We start from the raw sequence: 18,379 nt of genomic DNA, 5'->3' as shown, positions 1-18,379 counted from the left end.
ATGTGGGTATTCATCATGCGTGGTGGGGCAAAGTTGAGTATCTGTGCGAAACTCAGGAAGGGGAGGGGTGTTAGACCGGCGGAGGAAAGGGCGTGAGAGAGATAAAAGCCTAGAATTAAGGATGAAGCAGGGCAGCTTATTGTTCTACCACATGGGACAGAAGCAGAGAAGCATCGTCATTGCGGCCCCTTTTGTGCCAGGACCCTATCGAGGCGGTGAGATCTGGTGGCACCGGAAGCAGAACGGAGGCATGTACACGTGTGGGGGTGATGCTGGCGTGCGGGGGCGCGTGTATGTGGCCTTGCGACGCCGGCATCACTGAACAAGGCCAGACCGGGATTGTCGCTATCCCGCCGTATATTCTTGATCGTAAGGGGGCCTTTGCTTGCCGGTGAGCAGGGAGATGGCCCGAGATGTGGACACGACGAGGAAGTGAGGAGGACATGAGTGAGGAATGAGGAAGGTACGTGTACGTTATACGCGTTGTTTGAGCGAGGCTGGGGAAGGGGCGGGAGCTGATGATGATGACCCTTCTTCTGTGCCAGGAGATTATTGTATAAAGCAGTGGATATCATGGCACTGTTGGATGGTACACAAAACTACTGGAACAGAACTGCAGAGCAGGACACTGTATTCGAGTTTTGATCAGAATTTGGAGGTTGGACTGTGTTAGGGGACGTTTTATTGTCTTGTGCTTGAAGTGGCCTTGGTTGTTGTCTTTTGTCTGCGTGTTCCCTTCACGCTGAGACAGCACTTACCTTTTCCTTCTCCCTTTTGCCATCTGTTTCTCCTTTGACTGCTTCTCTCATCCCCTTCGGCGGCTGGCACTCATTCCTCCTGTTTTGTCTCGCTCCTATATCTTCCCTCACTCCCCCCCTTTTGGTCATATCACACTCGCATATCTCTCCCCCTCCCCCCAACTCTTTTCTTCTCTCTCTCATCTCCTTCTCCTCCTTGCATCTCTCCCACCAACATCCACCCACACCACAACGCGCATACACTCCCCTCGCCGCCGTTCGCCGGATCGGACTGCCATTCACACACAACACACACCAACTCCCTCACCCCTTCCAGTCATCGCACAGTCATGTCCTCCTCCCATTCCGTCTATATCATGGCGGACCGTTCCCACGACCAGCTCCTCCGTCTCTGCATCGAAGCCTCATCCGCAATGCCTCGTCTCCCCCGCGCACACTGCATCCCCCACATGCCCCTCCTCGCAGCCAACACCATCATCGACCAGCTTATCCCCGCCTACCCCGTCAACGGTGCTCCCGTGCACAGGATAGAGCTCGCGATGCTTAAGATCATGCGTGCATCCCTCTTCCATCTTCTCTCGATGCAGATCAACGCCGCACGCAGTGCTCCGTACGACTTCCAGCTCAAGCTCTCCACCGATGACCGGAACGATATCATCCCTGCTATCCTTTCCAGCACCGTCTGCAAGGCCACCCAGATTCGTCCTGACACCATGCGCGAGGTCCTCTGGCACTATCTCGGCGCTGCGCCCATCAATCTTCGCTTCCGCGCACGGTGCGATCCTGGCACCGACGACGGTGTGCTGCGCATCCCGCCTGCGGCGTTCGTCCAGCTTGATCTGTTGGATGCCCAGGATCGAGTCTCGCAGACTAAGCGCTTCTTCAGCGCTGGTCTCGAGGAGGAGAACTGGTCATTCGAGCAGTGGGAGATGGCAAAGGGGCTCAAAGAGCCGCATATCGATGTGTGGGAGATGATGCCCGACAGCCTGCTCGACAAACTCGTGAGTCATGCCTCATGTATGCGCATATATGACGCATATACTCACTCTTTCTTGCAGAATACGCCTGTCGACGAGGACCTCTCGCTCGCAGAGTCTGCCGAGCCATTGTCGCTCAACACCAGCTGGCCACCTCGTCCCCACTGGTCAACCGTTCTTGCCAAGCCGACGTTTGATCCCACGAATGGACGTGCCTCTCCCGTCGCACCTCTGCTGTCTCGCTGTGCGACTAGCATGACTGATTCCACTCTCGCCACGCCCAGCGCCTTCGGTATCTCTCCTCTGGCATCTCCTTTTGCCTCGCCATTCGTACAGCGGGGCAAAGCTGAGCTCTATCCTTCCCCGATGCTCGAGCAGAAGAAATCCGCGATCAAAGCAGGGAGAGGAAGCATGATCCGTCACATGCGTTCGACTGCGGTGCCCATCCAGCGGTACGAAGGAGGAAACGTCTATGTGCGCGGCAGTGGGCTGTACCTCGGTCTTCCAGAGAACATGCCCGATTGCGTCGATTATTATTGGGCCTTGGAAGATGACGTTGAGTACACTGAGACTGACTGCGAGGCAGACGACAAGACCGTCAGTGCGTGGCAGGAAGACGAGATCGAGGATAGCCCCGGTTGGGTCCGGGCTAGGCAGGCCAGTCGCCCTCCTCGCCTGGCCGGCCAGGATGTCAACAACACGGCTCGCTTGGGTTCTTTGAAGAATCACTTCCAGGCTACTCAGTCTTTTGTTGGTCTTGGATTCGAACCTGAGAAGAACAACGACTTCCCTGCGTTCCATCTCAGCCTCCCAACCAACGAGACTGTCGAGACCATCGAGACTCGGCCAGTTTCCGAACTGCTCTATCCGCTGTCTATCCCGGAATCGCGCTGCGTTTCGCCGATCTCCTCTGTCGACTGTCCCTCTGCGACCACCGCAACCACAGCGGCGACGGATCCTTCCTCTCGCTTTTCTCCGTGCAGCTCCACGTCTTCGCTCGCCAGCGCTGGGAAAAAGCGCCGTGGCAAGCGTGGCGGCAAGCAGCTCCGTGAGCGCAAAGAGCGCGCGATGGCCGAGAGGATGGCTTCTGGCGCCTGGACGTGCTTTGAAGACGACAGGTCGTTGATCGCAAGTGCGTCGGACAGGACGATCATTGCGCATTGAGCGCAACCACTCCTATGACCCTGGGGAGGGTATCTTGAACCACGGCGGCGACTTCACGACAAAATCATGAGACATCACACATCCGCATCATTCTGCATCATGACAACTCTCACAACCATCGTACCATCACCCGCAAACTATTGTTACTATCACCATCGATCCTCTCGCATACTTGCCCGCTTCTGCGCTTCTGTTCTCCCATGGTGTACATACATTCTGCGAGGTTTTACTCCATCCTTCCATTATCACCCACCACCACCATCACCTACAAATCAACCACTGCAACATCCAATCCCATCCACCGCCAGAAGCGGTTTCTTGACCTTCACTTGTTGTTACGACACACAAACGGACCGACCTACCGACCGACCGAACGAAACCTAAAAAACAGTATCCAACGTACACCGTTATTATCGTGTAACATTGTTCTAATCTATTCGTGTACTCCCTTCGACCAACTTCATTCATGTTTCTGCCTTTATCTTGCCCTGTCCTGTCTTGGCCTGTCCTGCTCTTTACGTAGCGTACCGTTAGATAGGACGGGGGTTGTTGCAACTACAGATGCAAATCGCAATCGTAATCACAAGTGTTCCACATGCATCTACCTTAAGCTTGTCCGAGAGCGTCGTCCGTCTGGGAGGGAGCATGTTGACGATCTGGAAAACTGTTTGCACGTCGCCTCACGTCGAGTCGAGTATCGGAGAGAAACGGACAGCGAGCGGCAGCGGCACCAAAGGGACAAAGAAGAAAAGAGAACCCCCTGTCGCTGTCGTTGTTGTCGGCGGCAGGGAGCGGCAGGAAGCAGGGAGCGGCAGGGAGCAAGCAGGGAGCGGCAGGGAGCAAGCAGGGAGCGGCAGGGAGCGGCAGGAGCGTTGCGTTCGCCGTCGTCAAGCAGCTAGGGTGGCTACTTAGCACGGCAGACCCTGCCGAGCGCTCTACATCTTGCCGGGTTTGCTAGGTCTGCCGTTGCAGTTGTGTGCAGTTTAATTGGTGCTCAGCTTGTCGGCTTGTCATGGGTGTAGGATGCCCTGAGAACGGCAGGAGCTGGGCTGGCTTGGGATGCCGGAGCCGAGGACATGTACAGAAATAGCTACGCTGTTGAGTTGGTGAGCATATGCATGTAACATGTCATTCATCGATGTGAGAGTTCGGCATGCAGAGTATAGTACGCATTTCCGGTAACGGCGTATATAAGCGTTTTGCATGCCGGAAGGAGGGCAATTAATATTTGGAAGGCAGGGAAGAAGCTAGGGTGTGCTTCTGTGGGATGGCCGGGAAAGGAAAGCCTTCCATTGGGGTCTGACGTGAGAGGGTTTGCAGTACGTTTGTTGGAGGAGCTGCTTAAGGGTCATCCATCATAGGGCTAGTACTAGTCTAAGATACTTGGCAGTTTACTCGCAGGTTGGGCGTGATGTACCGAATGAACAGGGAAGTGATGCGGTCATAGGAAGTGCTAGTGCGACGGGGACGGAGATGAACAGGGGTACATAAAAACTGAGAAAAGGAGTCACACGTCCGGTCAGATGCCAAGCTCTGTGCTGTGCGAGAGACGAGGAGGTGATGGAGATGTGGTGGTCGGTGGGCGGTGTTGTGGCCCTGATGAGGGGGGTTGGTGCTTAGGGAAAGTGGTGTACGAATGATTAAGTTGTAGAGATAGAAGAAATGGACTGTAGTCGTGATAGATACTTGATTGAAGTATTTAATTGTATGGGAGAAGGTTATTGTTATTTGTATGATTGGAAGAAATGCGGTGAAGCGTGTGTGAAGGGTCTGTTATTCCGCCCCTTTGGACTTTTCCATTGCGCTGAGTGATGGCTGTGCCTCGCGTCAGTAGGCCACTTACGCTTCCCCCGACCTCACCCTCTTCCCTTTCTCATCCCTTCACCTTGTCCTCCTCTTCCTCCTCCCTCCATCATCCTCCTCTCCCTCTTCATCATCATCCACATCCCCCACCGCCGCATTCCCCCACCGCCCATCTCGCTATCATATACACCGCGTCCTAAATACGCCCTCTCGCTGCCAACGCTCTTTAGGTCCAATAGCGCCTACCTCTAAAGCGCCCTGACAACACCTTCACGACGCCCCTCCCTTCGTGTCTATCCTCCTCTTCACTTCATCAACAACGACCATGACCTGCCGCAAGCTGCTCCTATTCCTCGCTCTCGCCAGTTCATCCGTCCTCCCCGCCTCTGCAAACCTCACACCACACAAACGATCACCCAATGTCAACCCTCCACCGACAAAACGGCAGGCCGGTGCCCCCGGTCAGCCGACAAAGTCTGGTGTACCAGGGACGTTCGAGATTGTCGGAAACTCAGGCGCGTCTGCACAGCAGGTACGCGTTCCTGCCTCTTTGGGCCCTGCTCGCTCCCCCCGCGGACAGGGTCTGATTTCATCATTGTTTACTGATATAACTGCTTCGCTGTGCGTACTTTCAGATGTTCCTCGGCACACCAGACAGAGTCTACATCCTCGATAAGGCAGAGGGAAACCCGCTCCAGGTGAACGGTTACCCAGCATGGGGCACGGAGATCGACGTGTCGACAAACGAAGTACGCGGGATGTTCCTCTACTCGAACACGTTCTGCGCTGCGGGTAACGTCCTTGCGAACGGCTCGTGGGTCAACTTTGGAGGCAATCAGGCCGTATCCTATGGTGGGCTTACCCCTACTGGGTTCTCCCAGACCGGTGGACCACCGTACAACGATGCGGATGGTGGAAAGGGTGTGCGGTGAGTACCGTCTGTGCACATCTGGGCCGACACTTATTGAGAGACAGTATATTGGATCCCTGTGATGACCAGTCGTGCGATTGGATTGACCTGCCTGAGATGACTACGCGTCGGTGGTATCCTACGATCGAGAACCTGGAGGATGGGTCTCTTATTGTTGTATGTATGCGCAATTACTACTGAGGATTCCTACTCACGTGATCCCAGATCGGTGGTGACGAGTGGGGTGGATATGTCAACGATCCGTCGCAGAACAACCCGACGTACGAGTTCTTCCCGTCCCAAGGTGCCCCTATCGGCCTCAACATCTTGCTCAACTCGATGCCGTGCAACTTGTTCCCGCTTACTTGGCTCCTTCCGTCTGGGAACCTCCTTATCCAGTCTAACTGGATGGCCGAGGTCTTCGACTACAAGAACGCGGTTGAGTACCCGCTGCCCAACATCCCCAACGCTGTGCGCGTGTACCCCGCCTCGGGTGCGACAGCCATGCTTCCCTTGACACCTGCGAACAACTGGACCGCGACGGTCATCTTCTGCGGTGGGACCAACCTCGAGCCTGATCAGTGGCCTGACCAGCCCGGTGGAGCTTCCTGGAACATCGCCGCTTACCCGGCTGACAACTCTTGCGTCAAGATCTCCCCCGATGTGAGCGAGAATTGGGAGTACGACGACTCTATTCCTGAGGGCCGTAGTATGGGCCAGTTCATCATCCTGCCCGATGGCAAGCTTCTCCTCCTGAACGGTGCCAATCTCGGTACAGCTGGGTACGGAAACGACTCGTGGGCAATTGGCCGCTCGTACGCCGACTCGCCTGTCATGAGCCCTCTGATCTACGACCCCAACGCACCTGCTACCCAGCGTTTCAGCAGGAATGGCCTGCAGGCATCCACCGTCCCGCGTATGTACCACTCGTCCGCCACTCTGCTCCCTGACGGCTCTGTCTTCGTCTCCGGTTCCAACCCCAACCCGGACTACGACATCAGCGTCAAGTACCCAACCGAGTACCGTACGGAGCGCTTCTACCCGCTATACTACTCTTCCCGCCGTCCGGAACCAGTTGGCCTGCCCTCGACCCTCTCGTACGGTGGGCCGCCGTTCGACGTACAGCTCTCAGCGCAGGATCTTGCTTCTACCTCCATCTCCAACTGCACAGTAGCCGTCATGCGCACAGGCTTCTCCACGCACGCGATGAACATGGGCATGCGGATGGTCGAGCTCGCCACGTCCTATACCGGGAACACAGATGGCAGCGGGGTGCTACACGTTGCACAGATGCCCCCTAACCCGGCAATATTCCAGCCAGGACCGGCGATGCTCTTCGTCGTCTGTGGCGGTGTACCTTCAGTAGGAGAATGGATCATGGTCGGCAGTGGGCAGATCGAGCAGCAACCGCTGAGCACCGCCGGCGTCCTCCCCGCATCGAGCTTGCCTGCGAGCGCAGCTGCTAACAGTACCAACGGGTCGACCGGCACCAACGGGACTGGAACGGGCAATACTGGGAGCAAGAGCGCTGCTGTACAGCTTACTGCTGGATCTGTGGCTTGGGCTGCTCTTCTTGGCGCACTCGTACTCCTCGGAGCGTCAATATGATCCACAACACTCATAACCAATTGGACAATCCCACCCAAACCCAAACAACGTCAACTCAAACTGCGAGCTGCGACAGCTCTAACCAAATTTTCTTCTCCGGTCTTCCGGTTCTATTTGTCTGGTGCTCGCGAGCCGAGCGTCCGCTCTTTCCCTCCGCTTTCCTTAACCTACGGACTCGAATCTCTATCTTCTAGAACACTTTCCTGTCAGATAGTTTCTCTTTGTTCTCTACGCCAACCCTGCCAAGGTCGCGCGTTCACAAGAGCTTTTCACTCCACACCTGGCCTGGTCTCGTTGGCTTCCGTTCCTTTCCAGTTTGAGTATACAAGGACTTTTTGATTTCCCTCATCCTCATCCTTTTTCCCGTCCTCTTTCAGCTGAGCTTCCCGCCGGGCTGCGAGGCGCGAAGTGGAGTTATGGATGGAGGGAGGGCTTGGGCGGCGTTGGCCTGGAGGGAGATATCATGCTTCTTGATGGCATATAATGACAAGTGCATTTCCATACCGGGTGGTGTTATGTCTGACCCAGCTGACCCAGCTGGCGGTCCGGTAATACTAGTACTAGTGGTGTGATCTCTTGAGAGCCGAGTGATTACAAAGTTGTTTGTTTGTGAAGAGTTGCCATGTCACCTTGTAAATCCAGGGTAAGTCGCCTGGGAATGTTATGGGGATATTTGTTACATGCTGTGCCTGATATGTAAGAAAGTGGCCTGTTGTTGTCCCGGATGAGAACGTAGATATAGCCCAACGGATGAGGCTGGGCCATTCATCTCCGGCGCGGTTGATGCGTCTGCTCCGGCCAAGCTGTGCGATGTCGCTCGATTTAGAGAGCTCTACTGTACACTCGACCTCCACTACTCATCGACCAGGACATGGTCGACTTGACAGCTAAGAGCCACGACGACGCTCGGCCTCCATATGTGCCAGGCACGGGCCGGACCTACCTAGTGCAACGCTGGGTTGTGCTGTGCACTTCGATATGCTCCATATCTTCTTCAACGTGCATTTCTCGGCATACGTTGTCTACTGCCTGCAAAGGACGCTGGAAATCACGGGCTTGCAGCGCCTTAGTCGAGATTGAAACCACGAGAGAATGCAACGTCCTCAAAGGCGGTGCGCAACCAATTGATATGCTTGGTCAGGGTCGGCACATTGTCTGTCCTTGGCAGGTCTGTTCATCGCTACTGGTTCTCACGCTCGTGCCGCCAAATGGAGGTGAGAGGCTCTCGGTATACCCACTTGGTAAGCCAGCGCTTGTCTTGCCCACCAATCATGCTCCCCGTTGCCTTTCACCTGGCGGTTGCGAACCAGCTGACAAAAATTGTGCACCGCACCGTTGCTGATCACGTGTTGCACACTGTTGAAGATTATCAAGCAGCCTAAGCTTACCTAGCTGGATGGCGCCGTGCTGACAGTCGAGGTCTGATGCGCGCCTGCGGGTGTTGCTCAATCAGCTGAGCAGTCCGTCCTGCACCTGATTCCCAGTGTTGTCTACTGCTCGTGTGTCCCCGCGGTCCGTGCCGTTAGCGCTCTTCCGATCATTTACTTTTTGGGTATTCATTGCTATGGACATGCTCATTATTGATGTTCTTCGGTGGGGAGACACAGCCTGTTGCTCTTCAACAGAAGGAGAAGCCACGTGCCTCCGAAGGAAAAACCCGACCTTTTCTCCCGAACCGCCGGTTATAAAAGCAGGCTTCCTCGAGAGCAAATCGCACTCAAGCAGCTGGCTCTCCAATCACCCCTCAAAAACCCAATCTAAACACCAAAAAAATAAGAAAACCTAACAAAACCCACAACAACCATTTACGATTCTCAACATGGCCTTCAAAGCAGTCCTTACTCTCTCCGTGCTAGCGCTAGCCGCTTCTGCAGCAGTAGTCCCCAAGAGCAACAACGGCCCGGCTGCCGCTGCTTACTGTGAGTTTCTCTGATGTTTCTCGTGACCAGACTCTGATGACTCTAATAGTCATTAACAACGAGCCATCTGGAAATGAAGTCGTTGTTCTCGCCGTGGACGCCTCTGGCCAGGCGTCCTTCTCTAGTGCCGTCTCAGCAGGTGGCAAAGGCCTCCACGCCAACTCCACGGGGCCGGATTCCACTTTCTCGCAGAACGCCATCCTGGTGGCCGGCAGGGTGAGCCATCTCATATACTGCATGTCTCCTCACAGTGACACTGTCTTGCTCGCAGCACCTCTTCGCCGTCAACCCTGGCTCCAACACTGTCGCGATGTTCGCCATCAACCCCAACGACCCTAGCAACATCACCATGGTCGGAAAACCGGCTCCCTCTATGGGCGAGTTCCCCATGGCCATCGCGGCTCATCCTAAGCTCCCGCTCACTTGCACCCTCAACGGCGGCGCGCAAAACGGAGTTGGATGCCACATCGTCGATCCTGTTCACGGGCTCTTGCCAATAATGAGCTCTATGCGTAATCTTAACGTCACACAGACAACTCCCCCGACTGGACCTCCTGGCAGCTTTGCGGATATCTTGTTCAGCAACGACGGGAGGCACTTGTTCGTTTCCCTGAAGGGTAACCCAGGCGTTGTCAATGGTTCGTGAACATCGACCGGGCCATAGAATACTAGCTGAAAGGATTCTAGGAACAATGTTCGCGATGGAAGTCAATTCACATGGTGTTCTGTCGCAGACTGTTACGACCAACATGGGTGGCCCGGTGGTAAGCTACTTTCACCGTTCGTTCAGTGTTGTTGGGAACATCTCTTGCACAGCCATTCTCTATGACCAACATCCCCGGGGGCCAGGCCGTTTTCCTGACCGAAGCCACGGGCGGTGTCGAAACGTTCGATTTCACCGGCATGTCCTCCTTCTCTGGTGTCAACGCCGCAGTTACCAAGATCAACAACACCGTGGCGACCTGCTGGTCGGCCTTCTCCCAGACTACCGGCAACTTCTTCATCGACGATGCCGCCACTGGCATCGTCAGCGAGATTTCCCTGGACAAGTCACTTAAGCCAACCCTGGTTGCTCAGTACCCTCTTGGAGGGACGACCGCCACGCTCGATAACGCGATCGCCACCATCGACGGCAAGGAGTTCCTTATGGTGCTCCAGGCGAACGCTACGGCCGTCAGCGTCCTCCGTCTGGATGCCCCAGGACAAGCTAAGGTCACGCAGCAGCTTGACCTGTCGGGCTCTCCCGTTACGCTCAGCGTGAACATGATCGGCATGGCCGCGTTCTCCAAGCACAATTGGTGGTGAACTGGTTAACCACAACACTGCTTCCCAGTAACCCAGACACGAAGTGCTTGTGCGCAGGACGCATCCGATGAATGATATTTCGTTTTGACATCTTACATTGGTTTATGTGTAAAATTTGGAGGTGCAGACTGCTTGATGATGTTGTACAAAGGCTCTGGTTTCCACAACCGTATAAAAACTAGCATTCTGATGGTCGCCTTGGTTGTCGTCAAGACAGTAACGTTGCCCTTCTGAGAATTCGCAGATTGGGTCATTTTTGTTCGCCCGCCCCCGCTTACTTGAAGATGATGAACACTTTCGATAATATGCCCTGTCAAATCACGGGGAGTGCGGAGAAGCGGAGAAAATCCGCTTTCAGTGGGGTGTTCCTAAGAAGTCGAAAATTAGCTCCGCCAATACAATTGATTCTCATGATTCCTTACAATACATTATTCCGTCCCTTGATCCCCTGATGCGGTCATCGTATCCTCACAACCCTTTCTTCCCCTTTGTCACGTTGCTGCTTCCACATGAGATGTGCTCCAAAATTGCAGGCACGCAGGTGGAGAAGTGCAGGATGCCTTGCAAGGGCGCTGTACCCTCCCAATACTCCCCCTTCGTCTTGCTGCTACTCCGTCTTTATTCAACCCGTCCTGCTATTGAGTCATACCTTCAGATAAAGAAAGAACACCGATTTTGAAGGCGCGTTTGCGCCAACCGGACATGGACTCAGACATGCGATACCCTGATAATATCATATCCTATGATGACGATACCGAGACATGCGAAGAAACGAGCCCGAGACACAGTCTCCATCCTGCAGTATACTCCTCGTTCCGACAGTCACAGGTGCACGTAATACCACGGATCCACCAAACCGCAGGCGGCGTTGGAGTACAGAATTGGTGGACAACAAGCGGGACAGTTGTCTTGCTGCCAACTGATGCAAGCTCGTTATCCGTGCAGAGTCTAAGCAGCATCGCAAGCGTGGTGAGCCAACTTAGCTCTGTCAGTGTTTAAAGAGCCGCTGATACGTCTCTGTCATCTCAGGCAGCTGTATCAGGTCTGAACTCGGAGAGCACAGGTGTTGAATATTTGAGCGCTCAACCGACGACCACGACGATTTTCTCTGGCTCAGATCCAATCGCAACCGCAAGACTCGCACCTGACGTTGTCACACTCTCTGATGGGGGTATCGTGACAAGCACACTGTTGTCTACAATTAACCCTGCTGAAAATGGGACATATTCAATCTACGCGGTGAAAGAAACATTTCAATCGACGACTGCGACCATTACCACTAGCGCTTATATTGGGACTTCAGATGGACGTTTAGGCAAGAGCACCGAAGTGCCCGTATCGACGCTCATCAGCGGTACCCTCACCACCACCTTCTTCACCGAATCACCGCTCCCCTCCTCTGATTCCTCTACGACACCCCCAAGGAATGGTACCTACGTCCCTTATACGTTCACTAGTGGCACTTCCCTTATCGCTACCTCCTCCTTTTCCCTGCTCGCCGCCAGCTCTTCGCCCAGCGCCGTCGGGTCGTACAGCTCTGGCCCAGGCACTGTGCCTGTCTGCGCGGGCCAAGGCGTTGACAATGCGACTGTCGGAGTGCTTGCTTCGCTTGCCCTCTGCGCACTGCTCGGCCTACTTCTCTGGGGTGCATTCGCTTTGATCCGTCCCCATTTCCCCCAAATATACGCCGTACGCTCCTGGTTCCCTCCCACAGCATCCCGACCTCCACCGTTGCGAGACTCTCTCTTCTCCTTTCTCAACCCTCCCGTACCCCTCGTCCCGGACGTGCGTAGCGCTGTCAACACCCCCACGGCGGACACATTCCCCTCGGACGAACAGCTCGCCCAACGCGTCCTCTTCGTTGCTTTGCGCATCGTTCTCGGATGGAGCGTCCTCGGGATAGCAGGATGCATCCCCCTCTATACGGTTAATACGCCCTGCTTAGGTGAGACGGGGGTGATGAGCTTCTACGGTGGGAGACTGAGCACGCTGACGGATTTGAGCGTGGTGAGATTGTTGGAGTTGCTGGATGCGGACGAGGCAGGGAGTGCTGAGAAGTATCCTCCCTCTTCGTCTCTCTCGTCTCGTACTCTGCACACTCTACGACCGCGCGACATCCCTGGAAGTACGACCTCCAACGTCCGCACGCGTCTCATTATCCTTGCCGTTATAGTCCTCGTCCTCGCCGTGTTCCCCGCATTATGGCATTTGATCAGGGAACATCGCAAGCTCACTCGTCTCAGACAAGCATTCGTGCAAGTCAGGTGTGGAGGGTTGGAGATGGGCTGGCTTGCAGTGGGCAGAGCGCCTGGGTTGAGAGGGTTGGGTGAGGGGAGGGTCAAGGCGACACTGGAGAGGGCAGGAGTACGGGAGGAGGAAAGGAAGCGGGGTCTGCATTCTGGTGTTCCAACGACTGCAGAGGTTGGAGCGAGAGTCGCAGAGTCAACCGCCGCTGAAAGGGGCATAGCGCAAGGAGACAGGCCACAGAAAAAGGTCGACGTCTCCGGCGTGTTCACCGTTGTCGACACTGCGCACCTGCGTGGGCTTATCAAGCAAAGAGATCATGTGCTCAGGCAACTGGAAGAGGCAGAGACGCGATACATATATTCTTTTCGGCTCGAGGAGGCGCCTGCTCCAATACGTCGCTCAACGACACCTCAGGATGCTGAGAGGGGCGCGTTGGTCGGGGCTCCCCCGAGGAGAAGGCTGAGCAAGCGCCAATCCGTGCGCAGTCATGTTTCCACACGCCCAAGCTCAGAAGTCGTGCAAGAGCCAAGAGCCCAGCTCATCTCTCCCTCTCCGCCTTCGGACTTCCTCGCGCCCTCTGCCTTCTACAAGATCACATCGGCTCCACATTCGCCCACCTCGAGCTCCCCTGACGAGGAGTGGAACTTGAACCGCCAAGTTACAGGAAGCAGGTTCCGTGAGCTGTTAGCCCATCATGGGCCTGGGCCTTTCGCCATTGGAGAAAAGATACGTATAGGAGACAAAGGACAGCTCAGGGCTGTCACTCCGAGTCTCGAGGCTGTGGAAGTGGACACTAGCAAGGGGCCGAATTACCCCAGCGGGCAAAACGGACAGGAACCATGGGAGGACCGAGGAAATGGTATGCAGGCCGTGGCGGAGGAAGAAGAGGGTGAAGGGGAAAGGAAGCCGCAGAACGCAGAGAGCAGCACACAGCGCCATCCCATTGTGCTTCGCGGTGGTACACCAGATACACCTGCTACGGGCCTATTCTCGCGTATAAGACGCCGTTTTCCACAACTTGGCCATCAGAGGAACAGCAGCAGGACCGACCAGGCGGTGACGAGCGCTCAAGGTGCTAGGGGTAGCACGTTCCACCCACGTCAAGCAGGCACGAGTAGGATGGAGGAGAAGGCGCTCCTGGTACCCATCATAGCTAAGCCAGAGGACTACACGCAACACCTCTCTTTAGGGGCCGAGGGCGTCGAAGATGCTCCCCTCCCCGAATATGCCCATCAGCCTCACCTGTGGATCCTCCCTCATGCAAATCTGGCCGGCATCTACGCCGATATCAAGAGTGCCCGTTCGGAGCTGAAGCGACTCAATACACAGATCGAGGAGGCGCAGGGGGAGGCATTCAAGGACATCGCAAAGGGCCAGAGTGTCAAAGGGTGGATCCTGTTGGGAAGGGGAATCAGATGGTTGCATGGTGTACAGATGATTGAAGGGAGGAGCAAGGAGGATGTGCGATGGGACGAGCTGCAGGCCAAGGGTACAGGAATAGGTCGACGAGTTGCTTACTGGACAGCTGTCATCACGGTTGCGTTTCTGCTCGGCGTCACCAGTCAGTTCTTTCCTTCATTGCGAGTGTCTCATTTCTTATCTCTGTGCAAGTTGTTCCTGTGTCGGGTCTCGCATTAAGCGATGCGCCTGACTTCGCACACAACTTGCCTTTCCTGAACGACCTAACGGCAGATTCGTTAGGTCCAGCACTTGCCATCACACTCGCACCCGCACTGGCCGCTACGCTGTTCGTCTTCATAGCCGTGGCAGTGGTAACGTGTCAGTCACCATGCATGTTTGCTTTCCTTGGAGCTGACGCTAGAACAGTCTTATCTCGCTTCAGCGGCTCCCCGTCCTCTTTCGGCACCCAATTCATTACATTCCGGGCTACCTTCTTTATCCTCACCATCATTGCCGGAATTTGGCTCGTTACAGTATCGGCACTCTTGCTCGGACTCGAAGCATTCAAACTGGCCTGGAATCAGGCCGGATCCGTGGCTGATGGATCTATCTACATTGCAGTGCTGGCACTCACTATCATCCTTAATCTCGCGTGTATTGCCCCTGCGTTGCTGCTCATAAACATCCCGAGACTCTGGAAAGTGAGGAGAGGAGAAAGGAAGGCAGTCACACCTCGACAGCGGTTTCGTGGTGCGTATTATTCTTGTTACTTTGGAGGTGGAGGCTGACAATAAGTCAGCAATGTACCCCCACTTTTACAATTACGCCCACGCCACAAGCTTTTGCGTTGTTGGCATAATAATCGCCGCTACGTTTACGCTTCTCTTTCCTCTAATCGGTCCCGCTATCGTACTTCTACTCCTGCTTTCCTGCGTCGCACATCGCTTCCTCATTGGCTACGTATACCAACGAGGTGGACAAACCGGTGGCTTATTACAGATGTGGATGCTCCGCCGATTCATGAATCTGTTGGGACTGCAACCCGTCCTGCTTGGTCTTCTCCTATTTAGCCGCCAAGAATGGGCAATTGGCGCAGTTTTGATCGGAGTAGGTCTTGGATTGGTTCTTCTCGTCGAGTTCCACACGGTGTGTAATGAGTGGAAGATTGACCGCACGGACGATCTCGACCAGGAATCTCTCCGGGCGCTTGCTTCGTTTCATACTGCCATATCTGATCGCCGAGAGGCAAGTGAAGAAGTACACCTCGTTCCGGTTTGTGCACCGCAGAGCTCCGTTCTTCCTGAGGTGGCTCGGCCCAGACGTGGTTCCATTGCCTCTATTCTCGACATGATGGCAGTTACTCTGCCAGTCATGCCGTCCAGCCGTCGTTCACAGGAAATACCCCTGGCAACAGAGCATATCGACGATCTTGTATCCACAGTTAGGGCTGCCCACACGCACCCAAACGCGACAGAGGTTCCCGACAACGAGCCAGGCGAGAAAATCTTCGAAGACCCAGCGGAAGAGACTGCTGGTTTGCTTTATTCCCCGGAATTATTGGCACCCGTACCGATTATTTGGCTTCCCGATGATGGAGAAGCAGGTGTTGCCCGCGCAGAAGCATACGATTTGCAGCAATACCATGGACTTCTGACTATTCTTGATGATCCACCACGACAGACACGGACGTAATGATTAATGTTCGCACAGGAACTGATATTGCCTCAATTATATTATAAATCATTCCTTTCATTGATGTACTCACCTCCGTGTATCAATTCTGTTTGGGATCGCAGTACTCATACTAAGTTATGTGATGGATTAGTGGGCAAAGCACGACAGATATTATTTGACGGCGCGGCGAGCGTCACTCTCCCCTCCACCCTGTATTTCTTCATCTTTCGCGAGCTCGCTCTTTTGCTCTCTATAAATCATGCGTTCAGTTACTAGAAGAAGCATTGAACCAACCGCTCCAGGAGTCATACCGGTGGTTGTTAAGTTTGACCGAGAGGGCGCATCAGACGCTGCACGAGAGACCTCTGATCTTATTCCCGGTGCGCCATATTTCGCACGACTTGAGATGGTTCAAGCAGCACAAAGACACATTTCTGATGATCAAACAGGTCCCAGTCCAATCTCGCGTCTTCCAGACGAGTTGCTGTCGGCAGTCTTCGAGCATGTCGCCGAGCACTACGAGCAGCACCCAGCATGTCTTCCCGTCCTGTACGCCTTCCAGTGTTCAGTATCTTGCGTTTGTCAAAAATGGTATCGCGTGGCAAGCCGAACTCATCGCATCTGGCGAACACTTCACACCTTCGGACCAGCGTGCGATTTTAGGCTGAGGCGGACTGGTTCTGTGCCGTTGCACGTCGTCTGCACTATAGCCTCGTTTGTTAATTTCGTGTGCGATGTTAATTTTCGTCGAGGCCTCGAAGGCCGGTTGGAGTACCTAGGTATGACCTCACGGCGCGAATTCAACATGTACGGATCTCGTGCGATTGATTTACACCATATCCAAGGCACGATACCTCGACCTCTCCCCTCCCCTGGTGTCCACAAGCTACCCGCGCTGATATACGCCACCCTCGGCCCAGCCAGGCTCAACGTGTTCGCCGATGTCATCTCTTTTTCCTTGTATGCACCAGCCCTTCGTCGTCTCCGGATGCGTACGATTATGTGGTCTTGGCACCCACTGAAGATATCACCCGACAACGGGCGGAGGGCCAAGTTCCCCGAGCTGGAAGAACTGGAGCTAATGAACCTACCGCTGGCGAACGCGGAGGAAGTACTGTACTTCAACGAGCTGCCAAAGCTAAAACGATTGCTCCTGATGCCTGGAGACCCCGAAGGGTACCGGCTGTTGGAGCAGCCAATATGCCGCTCATTTCAGGGGACAACACTGATCGACCTCTGCGTGGAAACCTCGAACATTGAAGTAGCGGACATAATCGCTCTTGTTTCCTCTCTGCCGACGATCGAGGAGCTTGGATTGTTTCGGAGAACAAAGCCAATGGTGAATCATAGCTTTCGTGAGCTCTTCCGCTGCCTCGCCCAACCAAACGAGGGAGCCGCCGGCTTCCGTGTATTGCCAAAGCTCAGGTTGCTGGCACAATTCGAGATCCGTATCGAGATGGCACATCTCCGTTTGCTGATCGAAGCGAGGGAACAGGGAATGCAACCCGTGAAGGAGCTGGGGTTCAAGGATATTCTGAGGACGTGGTATCTGGATAAGGACTTCAAGTGGTTCCGCGGGACTTAGAGCTTTGCTATTATGGCGCAGAGGAATAACGCAGTTTTGAGGTGGCCTGAGGACCCGACCTGTATTTTACGGTCAATGGTGGATGAATTGGCGTTCTCGCAGTCGTGCGAGCTGTCCTGCATGCACGGAGAGACTCGACATCAAAACTTCTGTTGTATCACATTTACTGAGGAGCTTAGCAAGGTTTAGACACATGTGGGTTAGGCCAATACAGAGGAAATACTGGCCATTACGAGCGGATACAGCAATGTTACTTGAACCCAGCACAGATACAGCGAGAATACCAAGGCCTCATATTTCCCATTGAAGATCATCATGATCTTCCAAGATGGGGCTTACAGGTCTGTTCCCAGGCGTGTGGGGTATCCCTGGGAGGAGGAAGTCATCTGGATGGATGCTGGGCAGCAGTCAGATATGTACATCACAGGCGTCCCAATTCAAGCTCACTGTGAAGCGATGATATTCGTCACTTCGGTGAGGTGGCCGGAGTGTAGATGGAAGTTCAACAACAGCTCAGCAATATTGCAAATGCCCCAATAGGCGCGTGCTTGGCTGTCAACAAAACCGGTCAGGAACACGTCTGAACCTGACAATGAATTGGGCTTACCTGAGCAGATCATCTTGCCTCAACAGAAGATGGAGCTGCTCGAGCAGTACATCTATACCCCCATGGACAAAATCCCATTCGCCTGTACGACGTGCATTCCAGTCGTAGATACCTTTCGTGAGGGCCGTTCATTTGGTGCGTTGCGACTCGTACTCCAAAATGCCACGAGCGGAGCGAGTCCATATGAAGACAGGGGTAGGCACGGTCTCGGTCTTCACTTGCCACTGCTCCCAGGAAGCGATATCCTGGCTGACAGGCGGGAGAGGATGCATCATTGTGCAGTGTGTGTAATGGCTAGTGGTGGTAGTCTGAGAGAACAGCTACACACTGCATCTGAGTATACACAGACGAATGACCTGAACGTCACGTGGGTGGTACACAAAACAGAGGACAGAATGAGTCACTACTTGACGGCATCCTT

At 54.5% G+C, this 18,379-nt stretch overlaps 6 protein-coding genes across 6 annotated transcripts; 5 read left to right on the top strand and 1 right to left on the bottom strand.

Annotated features, from left to right (window-relative positions):
• Positions 1-1,136: 1,136 nt before the first annotated feature.
• DACRYDRAFT_22881 (uncharacterized protein) lies at positions 1,137-3,490 on the top strand. The gene is made up of 2 exons (XM_040772995.1): positions 1,137-1,759; positions 1,817-3,490. The coding sequence occupies exons 1-2, from the start codon at positions 1,208-1,210 to the stop codon at positions 2,897-2,899; spliced, it is 1,635 nt and encodes a 544-aa protein (XP_040627991.1). The 5' UTR covers positions 1,137-1,207; the 3' UTR covers positions 2,900-3,490.
• A 1,298-nt stretch (positions 3,491-4,788) lies between these two features.
• DACRYDRAFT_22880 (copper radical oxidase) lies at positions 4,789-7,720 on the top strand. Its single transcript, XM_040772994.1, has 4 exons — positions 4,789-5,234; positions 5,338-5,630; positions 5,678-5,789; positions 5,838-7,720. The coding sequence occupies exons 1-4, from the start codon at positions 5,028-5,030 to the stop codon at positions 7,218-7,220; spliced, it is 1,995 nt and encodes a 664-aa protein (XP_040627990.1). The 5' UTR covers positions 4,789-5,027; the 3' UTR covers positions 7,221-7,720.
• Positions 7,721-8,980: 1,260 nt separating this feature from the next.
• Positions 8,981-10,829, top strand: DACRYDRAFT_100598 (uncharacterized protein). Its single transcript, XM_040767470.1, has 5 exons — positions 8,981-9,139; positions 9,189-9,355; positions 9,411-9,777; positions 9,827-9,903; positions 9,956-10,829. Exons 1-5 carry the CDS (start codon positions 9,040-9,042, stop codon positions 10,442-10,444), a joined length of 1,200 nt encoding a protein of 399 aa, XP_040627989.1. The 5' UTR covers positions 8,981-9,039; the 3' UTR covers positions 10,445-10,829.
• Positions 10,830-11,146: 317 nt separating this feature from the next.
• DACRYDRAFT_108421 (uncharacterized protein) lies at positions 11,147-15,784 on the top strand (the record flags this gene model as incomplete). Its single annotated transcript, XM_040768649.1, has 5 exons — positions 11,147-11,413; positions 11,474-14,252; positions 14,303-14,470; positions 14,519-14,842; positions 14,892-15,784. 5 exons carry the CDS (start codon positions 11,147-11,149, stop codon positions 15,782-15,784), a joined length of 4,431 nt encoding a protein of 1,476 aa, XP_040627988.1.
• A 463-nt stretch (positions 15,785-16,247) lies between these two features.
• Positions 16,248-16,800, top strand: DACRYDRAFT_22877 (uncharacterized protein; the record flags this gene model as incomplete). Its single annotated transcript, XM_040772993.1, has 1 exon — positions 16,248-16,800. A coding segment is annotated over exon 1 (217 nt), but the record flags the coding sequence as incomplete, so codon positions are not given.
• Positions 16,801-17,642: 842 nt separating this feature from the next.
• Positions 17,643-18,230, bottom strand: DACRYDRAFT_108419 (uncharacterized protein; the record flags this gene model as incomplete). The annotated part of the gene is made up of 4 exons (XM_040768648.1): positions 17,643-17,748; positions 17,799-17,903; positions 17,959-18,070; positions 18,125-18,230. The coding sequence occupies 4 exons, from the start codon at positions 18,228-18,230 to the stop codon at positions 17,643-17,645; spliced, it is 429 nt and encodes a 142-aa protein (XP_040627986.1).
• Positions 18,231-18,379: the final 149 nt, after the last annotated feature.

This window comes from Dacryopinax primogenitus, assembly GCF_000292625.1.
Source record: "Dacryopinax primogenitus strain DJM-731 SS1 chromosome Unknown DACRYscaffold_11, whole genome shotgun sequence".
Classification (NCBI taxonomy): Eukaryota; Fungi; Basidiomycota; class Dacrymycetes; order Dacrymycetales; family Dacrymycetaceae; genus Dacryopinax; species Dacryopinax primogenitus.
This window is presented reverse-complemented; position numbering and strand designations above follow the sequence as displayed.